Here is a 20,954-nt window from a genome sequence, read left to right as displayed (position 1 = left end):
CGACCTTCTGATCGGCAAGTCCTATACTCTGTGGTTTAACCTACAGCGCCACCCGCGTACAGCATACATAATAGCATACATAACAGCCATTAAATCCTTTGGAACTCTGAAGACTTGCTTCTCTGAGTCAACCTTGTTGGGGGTTGGGACTGGGTTATGAGTACCAAACTCGTGCTAATAATAAGAGTATGCCCAGTCTAAGTTTGAAATGCTATTGATGGGAAACCATGAGTTCACCTCAAGCCACCATCTGTCTTGCATGCATGAGCTTAGAAAGGTCTTTGTCTTTGGCAATGGCTGTGGAGTCACAGGCATCAGCTGGTAGGTTGTTGTGCTCAATCTGGGATCTGGGAACATCTGCTCTGAATTTGAGTTCACAATCACCAGGGCTCGCTCCCAGAAACTCTCTGCAGTGCCAGCACTCAACTCTTGAACGTGTGAAGTGTTCAGAAAGAGGAGAGTGCCTCTCAGCAGTGGCAAGACTGCCTTTCCCGCAAGACCCAGTAGTCACGGTCAGCCTTCACACATCTGGGTCGAAAGGCTTCAAGGGTGTGACGTCCAAGAAGCATGAACACAGCACCTCTTAAATGCTGGTAGTTTACATGACTCTCTGGGTTGCAAGCCAGATGTGCTTAGGTACTTACTTTTGAGTTAAGGTGACCATTTAATGCAAAAGGGAAATACAGGGTCAAAACGCAACAAAGGAGAAGACACATGTCTGCATATGAATGAATGAATGAATGAATGAACTTTATTACGGTCACAGACCAGAATAAAAAAAAAACAAAAAACAAACAAACAAACAAAAGAGAAACATATAAATAAAATAGCAGTTAGGATTTTTTTAACTGATAAATGTTGGAGCAGATAAGGACAAAGAAACAAATATAGGATAAAACATCTGAATAAAATACAAGATTAAACACGGATAATGGATGGATAAAAACTGATAATTAAAACAGATAAGAACTAAAAACAAATAAAAACACGCAGTTAAAACAACTGTAAGAGCATAAGAACTAAAAGACTCACAGTTAAAACAACTATAAGAGGCTGCAGAGTTTTTAAATTTCTAAATTTGCATATGCAAATTTAGAAATACGTGTTATAACAGCTTTCCCCAACGGTGAAACCTTCACAATTTTTTTGGGACTACAACTCCCATCATCCCTAACTAATGGCCATACCAGCTGGGGCTGATGGGGTGGTAGGCTGGAAACCTCTGGAGGGGCACCAGGTTGTGGAAGGTTGTAACAAGCCTCACTGGACAGCTCAGACGGTAGAGTATGAGACTCTTAAGTTCAAGATTGTGGGTTCAAGCCCCACGTTGGGCAAAAGATTCCTGCATTGCAGGGGGTTGGACTAGATGACCCTCGTGGTCCCTTCCAACTCTACATTTCTTGGTTCTTTATCTTTTAAACAGGACTTGGGGTGGGCAGGACAGCCCCTTCAAACAAAGGCATGTCCTTTGTAAAGTAGGGCACGCAGCCACTCCATCTTGAGTTGTCCCACTTGCCGCGTCTGTATCGGAGTTTTGAGAAAGACAAATAACTCAGCTCCTAATGTTACGCAGAAGCAGAGTGCATAGAAGCTGGAAAGAATTGCACTGCGGATGGATAAATTCAGTAGGTGTAATCAGAAATTAATTAAGGATTGTGCTAAGAGCCATCCTCCAAATGGCCTCTCGGTGCTGAATAATTTTCTACGGCTCCAGCCAAAGCAGATGCTGACATATACCGGTAAGAGGCACTCAGGCATGGAGAGGGAAGATGGCTATTGTTAATGGTAAGCCATTAGCTTCCTATTTGTTACATTTATGGTGTCACACCCTTCCTCCAAGGAGCTCTGAGCATGGTTCATGGTTCTTCCCCCCTTCTGATTTTAAGCTTACAACAACCCTTCAGTTGGGTTGAGGCTGAGAGCTAGTGTAACTGGCCCAATACGTTTCATGGTCCAATACACTGCACCCAACACATCTCCTGGTCCAATACACTCTTGAACTGCGCCATGCTGCTGGGCGCACAACATTCATTTTGATTTTATGGCTGACAAAATCAGTTGTTGTTGTTGTTTAGTTGTTTAGTCGTGTCCGACTCTTCGTGACCCCATGGACCAGAGCACGCCAGGCACCTCTTTCTTCCACTGCCTCCCACAGTTTGGTCAAATTATATGCCTGTTGTCTTTGTCCATGGAGTTTTCTTGGCAGGGATACTGGAGGGGCTTGCTGGTTCCTCCTCCAGGTGGATCACGTTTGCTCAAAACTCTCCACTATGACCTGTCCATCTTGGGTGGCCCTGCACGGCATAGTTCATAGCTTCTCTGAGTTATTCAAGCCCCTTCGCCACGGCAAGGCAATGATCCACGAAGGGGTCAAAATCAGTAGGGAGGCCAAAAAAAAAATTGCTTTGGTCCACATGAGTATCCCAGGCTGAGAATTCGAGTCGTAGCCCCCCCCTGCCTGTACAGGGTTTCCCCGCATCCCCCCCCATCTTGATTTTATGTTGTTCATTTATTATTGCAACCATATCCCACCTATACTCCAAGGAGTCCCAGGTGGTACATTTAGACGTTCCCATCACACTTTTATTACATCAGAAATCATGTTCAAAAACATCCAGCTTCTTTTAAGTAGAGAATAGGCCTTTGAATACCTATGGTGTTGGCCTGATATAGGTGATTTGTTGCCATAGCAGCTAATGGTCAGAAATTTTGTTTGGAAGCAGTGCTGCCAGCATAACATACACAGCATTGTTATGTAGTGTAATGATTTGAAAATCCCTCTTGCGTGGAGCCAAAAACCACTCATTAATTTGCTGCAAAAACTGGTGGAACCTATGAAATAGAAGGGGGGGAGGTCATTCCGCTGTGACTTCAGAATGCCAGGACACCCACATTTGTGCATAAGTGAGTCTCTTTAGCATCCCTTTCCATAGGTCTCTTCTGGGTGTGTTTTTTTAAGTTAGGGAAGACTTTAGCTAGCTGTTTGCTGCTTCAGCAGGGTCCTCCCATTGTACAAAGTACCCTTTCACCACCATTCCCGTCACTCAAGTTCTCAGTTGTATGCTATAGTTTTATAAGCTGGGGGAAAGTGAAATGATGTGGCCACATGCTGCCTGGAGTCTTAATATTGTTATAGATGGGGAGGGGAAGGATTTTGATTATTTGGGATATGGATGAAACTACAAGCAGCAGAACTGTGCCAGACAAGGAACCCCTGTGCCAGACTGTTGTAGCTTTAATAAATATAGTCTATTCACCTATTTACACTTTCAGTCTGCTTGGAGGGAGTTCAGCATGGTCTTTTCAAGAAGGGCTTGTACCCAAAAGCAGTGTAGCCAGCCTTCAGCCTGCCTGCCCAAGATGGATGCCAGTCCTTCTTCTTCTTCACAGAACATTCTGCTAAAAAACTCTCTTTCCCTGTCATCTCACACCCAACTACCCTGGCAACCTTCCAAACACCAGCCTCAGTTCACACCTCAGGGCAAGGGGGGCGAGCGGGAGAGAACAGTTCTTTTGCATTGTCAGTGGATCTCAATGTATTGTTTCTTAATGGCCCTAGATTGGCCAGGTCCTTTTGCATAGGCTAGCTTTTCCCAGTAGTGATGTATGGAAGTGAAAGCTGGACCATAAAGAAGGCTGATCACCAAAGAATTTATGCTTTTGAATTATGGCACTGGTGGAGACTCTTGAGAGTCCCATGGACTGCAAGAAGATCAAACCTCTCCATTCTGAAGGAAATCAGCCCTGAGTGCTCACTGGAAGGACAGATCCTGAAGCTGAGGCTCCAGTACTTTGGCCACCTCATGAGAAGAGAAGACTCCCTGGAAAAGGCCCTGATGTTGGGAAAGATGGAGGGCACAAGGAGAAGGGGACGACAGAGGACGAGATGGTTGGATAGTGTTCTCGAAGCTACCAGCATGAGTTTGACCAAACTGCGGGAGGCAGTGGAAGACAGGAGTGCCTGGCGTGCTCTGATCCATGGGGTCACGAAGAGTCGGACACGACAAAATGACTAAACAACAACAAAGCTCAGGAATTCCTCTTCAGCTTGTATTTCTCCCATCACATCCCCAAATCCTACTATTTATTCATTTATAGGGGTAAGGGGAGCTCCCCCCTCCATCTATAACAATATGCTTTGTATGCACAAGTACTTTTGCCTGTTTGTCCTGAATCTACTGCCATCCTGCTCCCTTGAGGTTCACAGAGAAAGCCCAAGTTCCAGGACTATAGGGAGAAGGAGGGAAAGTTCTTACTTTCCACTCCCCTCACACAATACAGTGGTAGCTCGGGTTAAGAACTTAATTCATTCTGGAGGTCCGTTCTTAAGCTGAAACTGTTCTTAACCTGAAGCACTGCTTTAGCTAATGGGGCCTCCTGCTGCCGCGCGATTTCTGTTCTCATCCTGAAGCAAAGTTCTTAGCCCGAGGTACTATTTCTGGGTTAGCAGAGTCTGTAACCTGAAGCGTCTGTAACGTGAAGCACCTGTAACCCGAGGTACCACTGTACAGAACTTTATAAGTCAGAGATTTGTAACCTTTTTGAGCCCACGGCTCCCTTGACCAACAACATTCTTTCTGTGGCACCCCTGTGAGGCTCAAGAGTCCAGTTATGTCACCCCTTGCCTGCAGAGCTGGCAGCCCCTCGCCCTTTTTTGAACACCCTCAGCCTCCTCCCCTCTCCCCTCTCCTTGGGAGTCCTCCTGGCAGCCTCTGCTGCAACAAACAGCTGTGCAAGCCTTTGGGAGGCAGAAATGCTAGAGGCTATCAGAGGAGGGAGCAAAGGCAAGATGGACAAAGGCCAGTGTTACCCACGGCTCCCCTGACCATCATTCAAGGGACCCCAGGGTGCCACAGCACACTGGTTGAGAACCACTGGTATAAGGTTCTCCATGTCCCCACCCCCTCTACCCACACAATAGTTATCTTATTTTTTATTTTTAAAAAATCCAAAAAATATTTTTTAAAAAATCCAAATCCTTACACCTTCCTTCACAGTGGTAAGGAAGGAAGCTCCTGCTGCACCGCTAGTTGCTCTTATCTGTGCCTTTCCCAGATTTCTCATGATTGAGACAAGGAGAGCAAAACTGAACATAATCTGTGTCGCTATTCTCCATCTTGGTGGTAGGGCGAATGGTACCACCCACAATATTGGCTTCCTTGCTGGTCTTGGCAGATGATTTACGAATAGCATTGATTGAAATAGCACTAGTTTCAGTACAGATCCTTGGAGACTCCGCTGCTTATTTGCCTCCATTGTATTCTTAAATGGTAAAGGGACCCCTGACCATTAGGTCCAGTCGTGGCCGACTCTGGGGTTGCGGCGCTCATCTCGCTTTATTGGCCAAGGGAGCCGGCGTGCAGCTTCCGGGTCATGTGGCCAGCATGACTAAGCCGCTTCTGGCGAACCAGAGCAGCGCACGGAAACGCCGTTTACCTTCCCGCTGGAGCGGTCCCTATTTATCTACTTGCACTTTGACGTGCTTTCGAACTGCTAGGTTGGCAGGAGCAGGGACCGAGCAACAGGAGCTCACCCCATCGCGGGGATTCGAACCGCTGACCTTCTGATCGGCAAGTCCTAGGCTCTGTGGTTTAACCCACGGCGCCACCCGCTTCCCTATGTATTCTTACATTTATCCTATTTCCTGTTTTTTAACCATTTCCTGGTCCATAAGTGAACCTGTCTTCTTATTCCATGGCTGTTACTCAGGAGGACTTTGCCAAACGATTTTTGGAAGTTCGGGTTTACTGTTGTTTAATGCATCACCCTTACCCATACGCTTATTGACATTCTCAAGGAACGACACAAGACTGGTGAAGCTTCCCTCTGGCGAACTCATTGATTCCTCCTTGGGCGAAGCTGTTCTTCTAAAATGCTAAACAATATTTTCCACCTCTTTACCCCTAAACAGACATTGAGCTAGCTGACTGCCTTTTTTAAAAAAAGACTGGCGTTGTGTTGGCTTTCTTCCAACGCTCTAGAAAGGAAGGACAATCTTAGTGACATGCTTCATATTTTTCTTAGGAGAGGAGCAATTTCACATTTTAGTTCTCTGATAACTGCTGTGTGTATATGCCATCGGGAGCTGGTGATTTGTTTGTTTTAATTTGGCAGTTAGCCCTAGAACTTTATCTCCCATCGCCTCTTTTTGGTTCAGTTCTCTGAACACCCTTCTGGAAAAAGTGATTTAGAAATGGGAATCTGTCCAATATTTTTCACAGTAAAGATTGATGGGAACTTCTCTGCAATCGCTGTATCCTCCTTTCTTTGTCTGGTGCTCTGACACATTCTCTGTCTTCTTATGTACAGTATTGAAATAGCTACTTATTCTTCATCTTAATTTTTTACGAATCAAAGAACATATTGCTAAAGGCCAACAATAAACAATTATTTCAATATATCAGAAACAGGCTTCTTTCCACTTGCCTCATCACCTCATATATGTTTTGCAAACTTCTTTTAGTCCTTCTTGCCCATTTTTAAGGGTATCTCCCTTTCAACTTCACTTTAACCCAGAGCTTTCCAAACTGTGTGTCGCGACACATTAGCGTGTCGGCTGCCATGTGTCAATGTGTTGCACAAATGCTCCCCGCACTCTTAAAGGAGGTTAGTTTAACCTCCGGTTTGCTACTAAAACTGAATTCCTGTGTCACGAAATAATGCATGTCTAAAAAGTGTGTCACCAGCATGAAAAGTTTGGGAAGCCCTGCTTTTAACCACTGCTGCTGCTGCAAGAAGGGAGAAAATTCACAGGCTGAAACAGGGAGCAAGGGAAGACTTGCAAGATCCACCCGGGGCAGATCTACTATGAAATGAATAAAGCTTAAGCTTCAGGGCTTCAGAGGTTCCCTAGAAGTGACTTCATTCCACATTGCTTAAAATATTTGGGTCTAGGACACCCAATTTGAGTCACATGAGGCAAAATTGATTATTTTTTTGTTGGATATATTTCAACAATCCCAAAGTTTGAGAGTCAGCAGTGCAGATGAAGAAGAAGAGGAGGAGTTTGGATTTGATATCCCGCCTTTCACTCCCTTTAAGGAGTCTCAAAGCGGCTAACATTCTCCTTTCCCTCCCTCCCCCACAACAAACACTCTGTGAAGTGAGTGGGGCTGAGAGAATTCAGAGAAGTGTGACTAGCCCAAGGTCACCCAGCACCTGCATGTGGAGAAGCGGAGACGCGAACCCAGTTCACCGGATTACAAGTCTACCGCTCTTAACCACTACACCACACTGGCTCTCATGCTGTAAAGGTTGAGTGTTGCGGCAGTGGCAGAGCTACATGCTCCAGCACCCAGAGCGGCGAACATGCGGGGGTGTGGCTTGTGCACGTCCTAGGGGGCATGCCGCCCACAGGGGGCGTGGTGCATGTCGCAGGGGGTACAGCGGGCAGCTCGTGTCCCAAAGGGGTGGCCACAATGTAACCCCTCTGGATGGCACCCAGGGCGGACCGCTCTCCCCGTCGCCACCTTCATCCGCCAGTGTGTTGCAGTATGTTGGCTGTGGCTAATGTCAACCTCCCCCCCTTTTTTCAGAGCTCAGGACCCTAGAGGAATAACAGTGAGTTCATGAAAGTACTTAAGTGGGTACCCCAAAACGCAACAGTGATCTGTCATGGAACGACCCCATTGATAACAGCCTCATTGCTGGCTGTGAAGGGGCACTCAAAACAGTTCAAAATTCAGGGGGGCCCAAATCAGAGCTTGAAAGGATCTGCAGGAGGCGGCTTCAAGCAGCAGGACTGGGAGCAAGAAGAAGTTTCCATCAAATGCAAACTGCTTCCTCCTCCTTTAGCAAGATGCATCCCTCCCACCCGTCAGCTGATCAGCATTTGCGAGTGCACCTGGTTCCAGTAAAAGAGCAACTGGGAGTGCCTGTTAAACTCCTGTGAAATATACTCAGAGTCTAGAGTTGATTTCATGCTCTTTATTCAGCTCATAGTGGTGAGGAGGAATGGAAGTTTCCCCAAAATATCTGCTTTATATACATTATTTACACAATGGGCTGCACGTGATTGGCTAATTCTGGAATTCTCCTGTAGGCCAATCAGGTTGTGGATTCACTTCCATCTGGAGCTGGATTGGGTGGCTCCTGAAGACCAATCATACTGCTGCATTGTTCTAGGACCAATCAGACTGCTGCATTTTGGATCCTATTCAACTCAGTACATAACATCCTGGTGATTCCTTTGAAGCCACATCCTTACCTGCTCCACATCTGACATCATGTATAACGTCAGGTGGGTGGGAAGGACTTCCCCAAAACAGCCTGGGGAAGCCTGTGGGGTACACATGTCCCCCTGCCTAAGCTGATCCCTTCATTCTTTAGAAGCTAGGATTCTTATTTTTGTTACCTAGAAATATGATGTGACCTAAGTAACAATCTATTGGTGTATGTGCTGCATTTCATAGCACTGTGGTCACTGTTCTGATTTGGTTTGGCAACACTGACATGTCCCACCAGGTTTAGGGCATCGTTTAGGATTAAGTCTAGGGTTGCCTCTCCTCTGGCTAGTTCCATGACCTAATAATCTAAAGCAAAGTCATTGATTGTACCTAAAATAAAATGTTGCCTCTTTGTTGAGACCTGGCTGTACCTTAAAAGCAAAACGAACAAGAAACAGAAAAGCAGCTTTTCCTGTAAAGATCAAAATGATGAGGTTATTCAAGGAGATGATGAAAAGCACATGGTCACAGTGGAAAGCTAAATTTCACTTCAGCAATGCAAATGTTAAAAACTATTTCTTTTCCCAGTTCCCAAGGCAAGGCTGTTTCTTAAAACAATATTAAGAGATCTAGCCTTTTGGGTGTTCTTCCATTTATTTGAAGTCTTTTGTCAGCTGCTGCAGCAGAGCTACCCTTGTTTAGCCTGAAAGAATTGTCTTTGGTTTCAATGTTTAGGGAAGTTTTTAATGTATGATGTTTTATCGTGTTTTAATATTCTGTTGGGAGCAGCCCAGAGTGGCTGGGGAAACCCAGCCAGATGCGCGGGAAATACATACATACATACATACATACATACCTTGGCCCACTGCAGATTGGTGGTACCAGACAGTCACATGTTTACTTCACTTGACATCTCCTTAGGTAATGGTAAAGGGACACCTGACCATTAGGTCCAGTCGTGACCGACTCTGGGGTTGCGTGCTCATCTCGTTCTATAGGCCGAGGGAGCTGGCGTTTGTCCGCAGACAGCTTCCGGGTCATGTGGCCAGCATGACTAAGCCGCTTCTGGCAAACCAGAGCAGCGCACGGAAATGCCGTTTACCTCCCTGCTGAAGTGGTACCTATTTATCTACTTGCACTTTGACGTGCTTTCGAACTGCTAGGTTGGTAGGAGCTGGGACCGAGCAATGGGAGCTCACCCCGTTGCGGGGATTTGAACCACCAACCTTCTGATTGGCAAGTCCTAGGCTCTGTGGTTTAACCCACAGCGCCACCCATGTCCCTGACAGCTCCTTAGCTGATCCTTATGAATAATTGTCCATGAGGATAACAGAGCCCATTGCTACAACACTTGGGCTGCACACACACCAGTCATTTAAAGCAAACAGGCACCGCTAGAATCCTGGGAACTGTAGCTCTGATGGGGTGAACTACAATTCCCACAATTCTTTGGGCTAGTGGATGTGCCTCTCCTTTGTCACCGTTCCTGGTTTCTTTCTACATCTCAAGATCACCTTCAGAGTGTTTGCTCAGGGGTGCTAAAAACATTCTTATTTTGACAGATGCTTAGAGAGTTGTGATAGTTTTAATCTGCTTTAGCATTTTAACTTTTCGTATGATTTATTCTACTGTTGTAAATTGTGCTTGGCTTTCTTGTTTTATATTTTCATACAGTGCTTTGATCTGTGTGTGCCTGTCAAGTGGGGTATAAATTTGTGAAGTAAATAAATATGCCATGTCTCCAGTATTAAATTGCTTATTAGGCAATTATCACCCACGGTAAATCTGTGGAGTTTACATTATGTTATGCTATACCTAAGTTACCTGTACCGGGGTGTGTGGGTGTCTATGTACCCCTATTCCCTGCAGAAAGAGATATTCCGCTCATGTGTCCCTGGCTTCTCTCCACATGGCGTTGGTCACCTGCAAGCTTCTTCTCAGCTGTGATAGTCCAGTTGGTAGAGCACCCTTGTAAAAATGAGAGTCATTGTGAGTTAAAAGCTAGATGCAGGCGTTGATTTGATGCTGAGCTGATTTGTTACATGGTATGCCATTGCCTCACTAAAAGGATTGACATCTTATTTTACGGGACACGGGTGGTGCTGTGGTCTAAACCACAGAGCCTAGGGCTTGCCGATCAGAAGGTCGGCAGTTCGAATCCCCCCGAAGGGCGAGCTCCCATTGTTTGGTCCCAGCTCCTGACAACCTAGCAACGTCAAAAGTGCAAGTAGATAAATAGGTACCGCTCCAGCGGGAAGGTAAATGGCGTTTCCGTGTGCTGCTCTGGGTCGCCAGAAGCGGCTTAGTCATGCTGGCCACATGACCCGGAAAAACAAACGCCGGCTCCCTCGGCCTATAGTCCAGTCATCTGCGACTGGACCTAACGGTCAGGGGTACCTTTACCTTTACTTTATGCCATTGCATCACTAAAAGGATTCACATCTTCTTTAGAAATACATCTTATTTAGAAAGAAAGCCATATACATAACATCCTTCTGGACCGTCTTCAGGGGCTGGGAGCTGGAGGCACTGTCATACAGTGGTTCCGCTCCTTCCTCCTGGGCCGTGTTCAGAAAGTGGTGGGGGGGGATGAGTGTTCAGACCCCTGGGCTCTCACTTGTGGGGTGCCTCAGGGTTCTGTCCTCTCCCCCATGCTTTTCAACATTTACATGCAGCCGCTGGGAGAGATCATCAGGAGGTTTGGGCTGGGTGTTCATCAGTATGCGGATGATACCCAGCTCTACCTCTCTTTTAAATCAGAACCAGTGAGGGCGGTGAAGGTCCTGTGTGAGTGTCTGGAGGCGGTTGGAGGATGGATGGCAGCTAACACATTGAGGTTGTATCCTGACAAGACAGAAGTACTGTTTTTAGGGGACAAGAAGCGGGCAGGTGTGGAGGATTCCCTGGTCCTGAATGGGGTAACTGTGCCCCTGAAGGACCAGGTGCGCAGCCTGGGAGTCATTTTGGACTCACAGCTTTCCATGGAGGCACAGGTCAAATCTGTGTCCAGGGCAGCTGTTTACCAGCTCCATCTGGTACGTAGGCTGAGACCCTATCTGCCTGCGGACTGTCTCGCCAGAGTGGTGCATGCTCTGGTTATCTCCCGCTTGGACTACTGCAATGCACTCTACGTGGGGCTACCTTTGAAGGTGACTTGGAAACTACAACTAATCCAGAATGCAGCAGCTAGACTGGTGACTGGGGGCGGCCGCCGAGACCATATAACACCGGTCTTGAAAGACCTACATTGGCTCCCAGTACGTTTCCGAGCACAATTCAAAGTGTTGGTGCTGACCTTTAAAGCCCTAAACGGCCTCGGTCCAGTATACCTGAAGGAGCGTCTCCACCCCAATCATTCTGCCCGGACGCTGAGGTCCAGCGCTGAGGGCCTTCTGGCGGTTCCCTCATTGCGAGAAGCAAAGCTACAGGGAACCAGGCAGAGGGCCTTCTCGGTAGTGGCGCCCGCCCTGTGGAACGCCCTTCCAGCAGATGTCAAAGTGATAAACAACTACCTGACATTCAGAAGACATCTTAAGGCAGCCCTGTTCAGGGAAGTTTTTAACGTGTGATATTTTACTGTATTTTTGGTTTTTATGGAAGCCGCCCAGAGTGGCTGGGGAGGCCCAGCCAGATGGGCGGGGTATAAATAATAAATTATTATTATTATTATTATTATTATTATTATTATTATTATTATTTAATGAGATAAGAATTCAGTGTCTCTATTCAGACCAGGTCTCTCCATGGTTTTAAGTTTGGTAATAAGTTGCAATTCAGCAACTTCTCTTTCCAGTCTATTTCTGAAATTCTTTGGTAATAAGACAGCTACTTTGAGATCTTGTATAGAATGTCCTGGGAGATTGAAGTGCTCTCCTACTGGTTTCTCTGTCTTCATTCCTCCAGATGTTGTTGGAGTACAACTGCCACCAACCCTGACCATGTATGGTGGAGCTGATGGGAGTTGTAATCCAACAAAGCCTGGAGGGTCACCCACCCCTGGATTAAACAAAGTTATGGGCGGAGTATAAATAAATTATTATTATTATTATTATTATTATTATTATTATTATTATTATATACCACATGCCATTTTGAATTTATTTTTTTGGAGTACTCCCTACCATTGCAACCAAAACAACACTAAACAAACACATAAAAACCTTTAACATGTGAGGAACACTCCCCCCCCCCCATCACATGCATCTACCACCAGAGCAGGTAGTTCTGAGTAATACAATGAGAAGTTGGGCACAGGAAAGAGATGGCTGGTACTTATTGCTACCATTCTTGCCTTAGGTTCAGAAAATCACGAGGAAACCTGTCTGTCTAACAACATGGGTCAAGCTCTACATAATCTGCTTCCTGTATGCAACTTGCCTCTCTGTTGTCTGTCATAGAATCATAGAGTTGGAAGGGACCAGAGAATCATAGAGTTGGAAGGGAATCACCACCTGAGGCCTTTCTTTACGTGCCTCTTTGTGTGTCGCCTCCATTACAGGTCCAGAGGGTGACAACATGAGAACAGGCCTTTTCTGAGGTGGCTCCCAATTTGTGGACTGCTCTCCAGAGGGAGACTCGCCTGAACCACTATTATATACCTAGGCACCAGGCAAAAAGCTTTCCTCTATAACTAGGCCTTGGACACTTAATTAACTCTGGCCTTTTAGGTGTGATGTTTTTAATGTATTTATTTCCCCCTTCATTTTATTTTATATATGTGGGGTTTTCGGTTTTTGTTTGTTTGCATGTGTCGCTTTGTGTTGTCCTGGGCAAGAGAAAGTGACCGATAAATGTAATAAATACTTAAGAAAATAAAAGAGAAACTTCCATGCTCTGAATTGGCACCAGCAGCCTCTAGATCCATCTTTTGCATTGCCCAGTCGATGGCTTCATGGTAACTGAAATATACTCGGAGTCCTGTAGTGATTTCATGCTCTTTATTGCAGCTTGTAAAACAGTGATTGAATTCCCCCCCCCAAAACCTCATAATGTAATGTAATAATGTAAATATACATTATTTACACAATGAGTCCCGTCTAATTGGCTGATTCTGCCTCCCTCCTGGAGCCTGATTGGTCTTTTCCTGCAGGCCAATCAGTTGTTGCATTCTATGATCCTACCAGCCTAATAGGCTGATTAACTTCCTCCTGGAGCCTGATTGGTCTTTTCCTGCAAGCCAATCAGTTGTTGCATTCTAGGATCCTACTTGCCTATTGTTCTAGGACCCAAGCTTAGTACATAACAGTAACCCTTGGCATGTTTCTCTTATTTCTACCCCAAGACCGCAAGTTCCTTATTGCCAATGCTCAGATGGAGAACTGTGCCATCATTTACTGCAACGATGGTTTCTGTGAGATGTTTGGCTACTCCCGGGTGGAGGTGATGCAGCGCCCCTGCACCTGCGACTTCCTCACCGGGCCGGACACAACGCACAACTCCATTGCGCAGCTGGGGCAGGCATTGCTGGGAACCGATGAGTGTAAGCTGGAGATCCTCTACTACAGGAAAGACAGTAAGCAACTATTTTATTTATTTGCCAGCCAAGTGGCTGGACCTACTTCTTCTGCCTTGTGACCCCAAGTCATCTGATTATACTAAAGTCAGATTTAAAGGTTGCTTCTCCTGACGTCCCTGTGTGTTCTTCACCTGGCATGTGTAACAGAGACTTGGTTGGATGAAGCAGATGGGTCTCCACCCCCATCCTTCTGCCCGGACACTGAGGTCCAGCACTGAGGGCCTTCTGGCGGTTCCCTCCCTGCAAGATTACAGGGAAGCAGGCAGAGGGCCTTCTCAGTAGTGGCACCCGCCCTGTGGAACACCCTCCCTTCAGATGTCAAGGAAATAAACCACTATCTGACTTTTAGAAAAGAACTGAAGGCAACCCTGTTTAGGGAAGTTTTTAATGTTTGATTGTGTTTTTAAGATTCTATTGGGAGCTGCCTAGGGTGGCTGGGGAAACCCAGCCAGATGGGCGGGATATAAATAATAAATTATTTTTATTATATCATTATTATCTGCTTTCTACTGTGGCAAGCAATATGGATTCCTTCTGGCACGATTTCCTGCCATCATCCAAGGTGACACCTCCGCATGCCTGTCCAATGACCCCAGGCAGATGATGGATTGTTGCATTTCCTCAGAGATAGAAGTTCTGCTGTACGAAGGACAATGGGATGAACTAATGTGTGGATAGGCAAAAAGTGAGGAGGAAGTCAGAATTTCAGGTTCCTAATACCTTGCTGGTATAGTGGGTCCTACTCTATGCCAAAAGGGACGCGGGTGGCGCTGTGGGTTAAACCACAGAGCCTAGGACTTGCTGATCAGAAGGTCAGCGGTTCGAATCCCCACGATGGGGTGAGCTCTCGTTGTTTGGTCCCTGCTCCTGCCAACCTAGCAGTTTGAAAGCACGTCAAAGTGCAAGTAGATAAATAGGTACTGCTCCAGTGGGAAGGTAAACGGCATTTCCATGCGCTGCTCTGGTTTGCCATAAGTGGCTTAGTCATACTGGCCACATGACCCGGAAGCTGTACGCCGGCTCCCTTGGCCAATAAAGCGAGATGAGTGCCGCAACCCCAGAGTCAGCCATGACTGGACCTAACGGTCAGGGGTCCCTTTACTTTTTACTCTATGCCAAAGGGCAGTTTGTTGCAGTCAGATACTATGAATTAACTGTGCACAGTTCCTTAGGTGCAATCTGGTCTCCAGACTCCCATCTCTTTCTCCCTTTATCAACTAGGAGAAATCCTGTTCAGGCTTATGCTAGGAACCCTGTGAGGGAACTGTATGTAAACCCTTGTAAATAAGGGCTGGCAGAACAACCATCTTGAACAGGAGTGCTGGCATCAGTATGGAGCCCACAAAAGCCCATTTCTCTGTCTTCATCTCATAGAATTTTAGAGCTGGAAGGGATCACGAGGGTCCAACCTCCTTCAATGCAGGAATCTGTTTAGGGAAGTTTTTAATATTTAATGCTGTATTGTTTTTAACACTCGATTGGGAGCCACCCAGAGTGGCTGGGGAAACTCAGCCAGATGGGCGGGGTATTAATAATAATAATAATAATAATAATAATAATAATAATAATATGTTGTTGTTTTGTTGTTGTTGTTATCATTATTATTATCTTTTGCCAATGAGAGTGGAAAGTTTCTCATGACAAGAAGGCAGAAACTTTGCAACTGAAAATAGGATGATCCCTCTGAGATGATTTAATGATTTAATCCAACCCATCTGCAGGATCTACAACGATGAAACTACAACTTATTTAAAAAAAATAAATCCACAAAAGAAAGATTTTGGGGTGCCCTTTGCAGAAGGGAAATTCATTTTTAAATTTTACTTGGTATTGATTTTACTTAAAAAAAAAAAAAAGACAGGAAAAAGATGGTAGAACTCTTTTGCTCTCTGTTAGGCATAATTCTGCAAACGTACCTCCGGAATGATTGATCTGTGCACCCCATCCTCTCTCTCAAAAAAAATTTTTTTAATTGGCTCCAAGAAAATTGGGGGAAGTGGGGGCTTTTGTGGTAATAGCAACAGGAGGAAGGTATGGAGCTGGTTTTGACCTATAAAGCCTTAAACGGCTCAGGACCGCCATACCTCAAGGACCGCCTCTTCCCATATGAACCTACCCGGACCCTGAGATCATATTCTGATGCCCTCCTTTGTGTGCCTCCTCCTCGAAAGGTCCGGAGGGTGGCAACACGAGAACGGGGCCTTCTCTGCAGTGGCTCCCCATCTGTGAAATGCTCTCCCCAGGAAAGTTCGCCTGGCACCTTCATTGTATATCTTTAGGTGCCAGGCAAAAATGTTCCTTTTTAGCCAGGCCTTTGGTTGATCTTATTGACATCCAGCACCCTTTTAGAACCTGGTTCTTTGGGGGGGGGGTGTTATTGGGTTATTGCTTTTGGTTTGATTTTATATATTGTGGTCCTGTTTGTCAACCGCCCTGAGACCTCCGTGTATAGGGCGGTGTATAAATTCAATTAATAATAATAATAATAATAATAATAATAATAATAATTGTTATGTACTGAAGTTCTCACCCTGGGCCATCGGGAGGATACCGTAGATAGTTTTCACTCAGGTTCACGTATGCAAATAAGGAATTGAAAGTGACGTTCAGTGATTGGATAGTTACAGAAAGTTGTTACTATTGCGTTGTAGTGGAGCTCTAGATAAGCAGGCTGGCTGAACCCTTCAGTTCAGTTCTGTTCCGGCCTGTGAATAAACAAGAGCTGTTTGAAGAATTGCTGTGTCGTCTGATATGTTCACCCACAACTTAATAATAATAATAATAATAATAATAATAATAATGGAGCTAGTGGAGGATGAGCCTCGGCAGAGAACACAAAAGGAAAAGCCTGGGTAGCCTGATCCGCCTCCTTTCTTGTATGTGTGTGTGGCTGCTCGTCTTCCTTCCTGGCTTGGAAGGATGAAAGACAGACCCATATGCTTGCCTCTTGCCCACCTAAGCATCTGAGATCTGCACATGGCCAAAAGTGCACTTGTGATTTCAGAACTAACCAATGGGGATGATGCCTGGTTGGACACCCACCCCGCAAAGGCACCAGGTCCCCCTGGCGGAGCCATCGAAAGGGGAATAAGAAACATCTTGATTAGACTGCACTGCCATAGACACAATATAAGACACACTATGGTGTTTAATTCCCCCCCCCCAAATGTGGAAGGACTTTTATTTAACTGACTGCCATCGTGGCCTTAGGCATTGCCAGCAGTGACACAATACTCCTGTTTTCTTTCTGTATGTTGCATTTGGGTACAGTGAATTAATGGTGAACTTTCCCCTTGAGTATGGCCCAAGTATTCAGACTCTGAACTCCTGCTTCTGAGCAGCCCTGAGTTACGAACCTTGCAAATAAGGCAGTTCAGTTACCAACACTTTCTGCGGAGCCTGACTTCAACCATCAGGGTTCGGAAGACAACCCAGGAAGCGCTGTTCATATTCCGTTCAAATGTGGAGCAGGTGGCTGTCAGACGCCTTCCATCTGCTTTCTTAAGGCTGTCTATCCTGCGCACTTTCATGCTTCAAATCAACACTAGGCTAGCCCGCCACGTTTGCGCGTGTAAATAGGACTGCAGCAGTGGAAGATAGCACAGAGAAAGTAGCACAGAGAAAAAGAAAGGAGGAGGAGGTATGTTAGGTCAAACAGTGTCAAATCCAGTCATACCCACCAAAAGAATCCGGGGATCAGAGGATGTAGCTGCAATGTTTTTTAAAAAATATATATGCTTCCTATCAGGGGAGTCACTGACAGTTAAGGCATGTGTGCCTCTTCTTTTATGGATTTGCTGAACACAGGCAGGTGAGATTCTCCCCTCCCAGGTACAGTGCAGCAGACTCTTCCCAGATCCGATGCTGGCCTGTTTTTCTTTGAGATGCTTCTGGCTGCGAAAGAGGAGCAACAGGTTCATCATTCAAATCGCGAAGCTCTCTCTCCTTCCTCTTTTTCTTCGCCAGACAGGAGGAGGCCTTCATGTCTATTTTTAAAACCCTTGCTCTGCTAGCTTGCGGAATATAATTGTCTCCGCTCGACCCTCTGCCTGTGATTGCCTGCTCCACTGTTATAAAGTAGTGCTATTGGCAGGGGAAAGACCCTGTGTTGTTGGCAGCCAAGGTTTAATTAGACAGCCGGACCTTCAGTCCTTCTGGTCTGTGTTTCATAACGCTACCAGACCCCGTTTGGCAGTTTATTGCTCTGCGGCTTGCAAGGTTGTTTCCTTGCTTTTGCAGCCCACCGGAGACAAAACAGCGAGTGGCGGCGGCTGTTCAGAGGCAGCAGCTCGTTCCAGTGGCAAAGGAAAAACAATGGGCAGGTTGCCAAACATATCCAGAAGAGACAGGGACATGGATAATGAGGGGTTTGGAGCAGCAGGAGGAAGCAGAGGAAGAGAGGCAAATGTAGATCTACCTTCCTATGTGTGAGCGCATATATGGTATCTTGGGCTGTGGGTGGGAAGGAAGGAAGGAAGGAAGGAAGGAAGGAAGGAAGGAAGGGAGGAAGGAAGGAAGGAAGGAGGTTAGGATGGGGGAAGCAGGGCCAAATGAATGTAAGGAATGGAAAGTAGGCAGTAAAGGCTAGTCCTCAGTGGGAATGGTAGGGCAAAAAGCTAGGGAGATCCAAAGAAAACACCTTACAGCATGAGAAGCCAATGGGAGGCAGAGACACAAATTCTGCTTTTGCCCTCCCCCTCTCCCTCCTGAGTTTTACAAGGGCAACATTAAGACTGAGGAGGCTGAGAGCAGGGGGAGATTTAGGGCTGTGCGAGTGGTATGCACACACTGGGCGCTGAGCTGAGAGGGGGTGCCATCTCAAAGGGCAGAAAGTGAGGTGCCTGGCTTTGGGAAGGAGGCCTGTGGGTTCTGACAGGGTCCTGGAATCCTCCCTCCTCCTTGCCAAGGCCTAGTTAGCGCTTCCCCAGTTCTGGGGAAAGGAGGAAGGAGGGCTCTAGGACCTTGCTAGAGCCTCACGGCTCCTTCCTAAAGTTGGGTGCCTCCTTACCCACCTTTGGGAAGGTAGCTCAAGGGCTGGAGAGGGGGCAAATTGTTGCCTTGGGCAGGGCGCCATAATATTATTATTAATGTTGTTGTTGTTGTTGTTGTTGTTACTTTGAGTGATATACTGCCCTTTATCCAAAGATCCCAGGATGGTGTACAACATTAAGAACACATTTTACAGAGCCTGGTAATAAAAGCATAATACAAAGCATAATATCAGACAGCATAATAATAAAATAATGTAGCAAAGGCAGCAAGGTCCTTGGGCCATTGTATAACAGGCAGTGGGTATTTATCCTTCCGATTTTTATATTTCTGCTTGCTAGATCTGCTGAGCCGTTTAGGTTCATCGAACTGACAGAACATCTTAGCATTGTGGTGCTAAAACAGTGGCAATAGTTTGTTGGTACAGAGAGAGAAGCCTGCAGCCTCCTTTGGCTACAAGTTGCCCAGACTGAGGGGATGGCTGTGGATATGTGAACTTTATAGAGTACCCAGGTCCGCCACTGCTGAGAGACCCAGTTCTACCCCTTAGACTGGTTGGAAGCAAGGAAGTGGGCAAGCGGAAGCTGGCAGAGGGCAGGTCAAGCGTGGTGGCGCAGTGCTCCACTTGCTGTAATGGACTAGCTGCCACTGGGAATAGGTGTCACTGAGGCAGATGTTGGTCATTTCAACCCCAAGCAGGGAACACTGTGCTCCAATCTGAATTCCAGGCAGCTAGTCCTCAACCAGCTAGTCCTGCTTATTTAACTTATATGCAGAATTCATCATGCGAAAGGCTGGGCTGGATGAATCCCTAGCTGGAATTAAGATTGCTGGAAGAAATATCAACAACCTCAGATATGCAGATGACACAACCTTGATGGCAGAAAGTGAGGAGGAATTAAAGAACCTTTTATTGAGGGTGAAAGAGGAGAGCGCAAAATATGGTCTGAAGCTCAACATCAAAAAAACGAAGATCATGGCCACTGGTCCCATCACCTCCTGGCAAATAGAAGGGGAAGAAATGGAGACAGTGAGAGATTTTACTTTCTTGGACTCCATGATCACTGCAGATGGTGACAGCAGTCACGAAATTAAAAGACACCTGCTTCTTGGGAGGAAAGCAATGACAAACCTAGACAGCATCTTAAGAAGTAGAGACATCACCTTGCCAACAAAGGTCCGTATAGTAAAAGCTATGGTTTTCCCAGTACAGTGGTACCTCGCAAGATGAATGCCTCGCAAGACAAAAAACTCGCTAGACGAAAGGGTTTTTTGTTTTTTGAGCTGCTTCGCAAGACGATTTTCCCTATGGGCTTGCTTCGCAAGATGGAAACGTCTTGCAAGTTTGTTTCCTTTTTCTTAACACCGTTAATACAGTTGTGACTTGACTTTGAGGAGCAACTCATAGAACGTGGTGTGGTAGCCTTTTTTGAGGTTTTTTAAGACTTTGGTGATTTTTGAAGCTTTTCCAAAACTTTCCCGACACCGTGCTTCGCAAGACGAAAAAAATCGCAAGACGACAAAACTCGCGGAATGAATTAATTTCGTCTTGCGAGGCACCACTGTAGTGATGTATGGAAGTGAAAGCTGGACCATAAAGAAGGCTGATCGCCGAAGATTGATGCTTTTGAATTATGGTGCTGGAGGAGACTCTTGAGAGTCCCATGGACTGCAAGAAGAACAAACCTATCCATTCTGAAGGAAATCAGTCCTGAGTGCTCACTGGAAGGACAGATCCTGAAGCTGAGACTCTAATACTTTGGCCACCTCATGAGAAGAGAAGACTCCCTGGAAAAGACCCTGATGTTGGGAAAGATGGAGGGCACAAGGAGAAGGGGACGACAGAGGACGAGATGGTTGGACAGTGTTCTCGAAGCTACCAGCATGAGTTTGACCAAACTGTGGGATGCAGTGGAAGACAGGAGTGGCTGGGTGTTCTGGTCCATGGGGTCACGAAGAGTTGGACACGACTAAACGACTAAACAACAAAGTCCTCAGCCTGTTAACACCCACTGCCACTGGATGTGGGTGCCTACGGCAGCTATTTTAGGCTTGGCCACCCACATATGCCTCCCTAAATCTGAGAGCACAGAAAAAAACCACCGGTTCCTGCGTGCAGCTGAAACAGAAGTGCTAATCCAGACTTCACGGGGATCAGTCAAAAGTTAATTTCCTTACAAGAGGCTTGACAGCTGGGCTTGACAATGACAGAGCATAGCAGCTCTGAGGTTAATTACAAGCTAAGTCACTTCAGCCAGAGAGCATGGAAGAGCAATGCGGCTGAG

At 46.1% G+C, this 20,954-nt stretch overlaps 1 protein-coding gene across 2 annotated transcripts in view; it reads left to right on the top strand.

Moving 5' to 3' along the window:
- The window catches only part of KCNH6 (potassium voltage-gated channel subfamily H member 6), a 128,718-nt gene that overhangs the window by 8,346 nt on the left and 99,418 nt on the right, over positions 1-20,954 (top strand). For both annotated transcript variants that reach the window (XM_053363828.1, XM_053363827.1), the window contains exon 2: positions 13,447-13,677. In XM_053363828.1, the coding sequence (XP_053219803.1) occupies positions 13,447-13,677 (231 nt within the window). The remainder of the gene's footprint in view (positions 1-13,446; positions 13,678-20,954) is intronic.

The sequence above is a fragment of the Podarcis raffonei genome, chromosome 13, assembly GCF_027172205.1.
Source record: "Podarcis raffonei isolate rPodRaf1 chromosome 13, rPodRaf1.pri, whole genome shotgun sequence".
NCBI classification, from domain to species: domain Eukaryota; kingdom Metazoa; phylum Chordata; class Lepidosauria; order Squamata; family Lacertidae; genus Podarcis; species Podarcis raffonei.
Note: the sequence above shows the minus strand (reverse complement) of the source record. Positions and strands in the feature narration are given on the sequence as shown.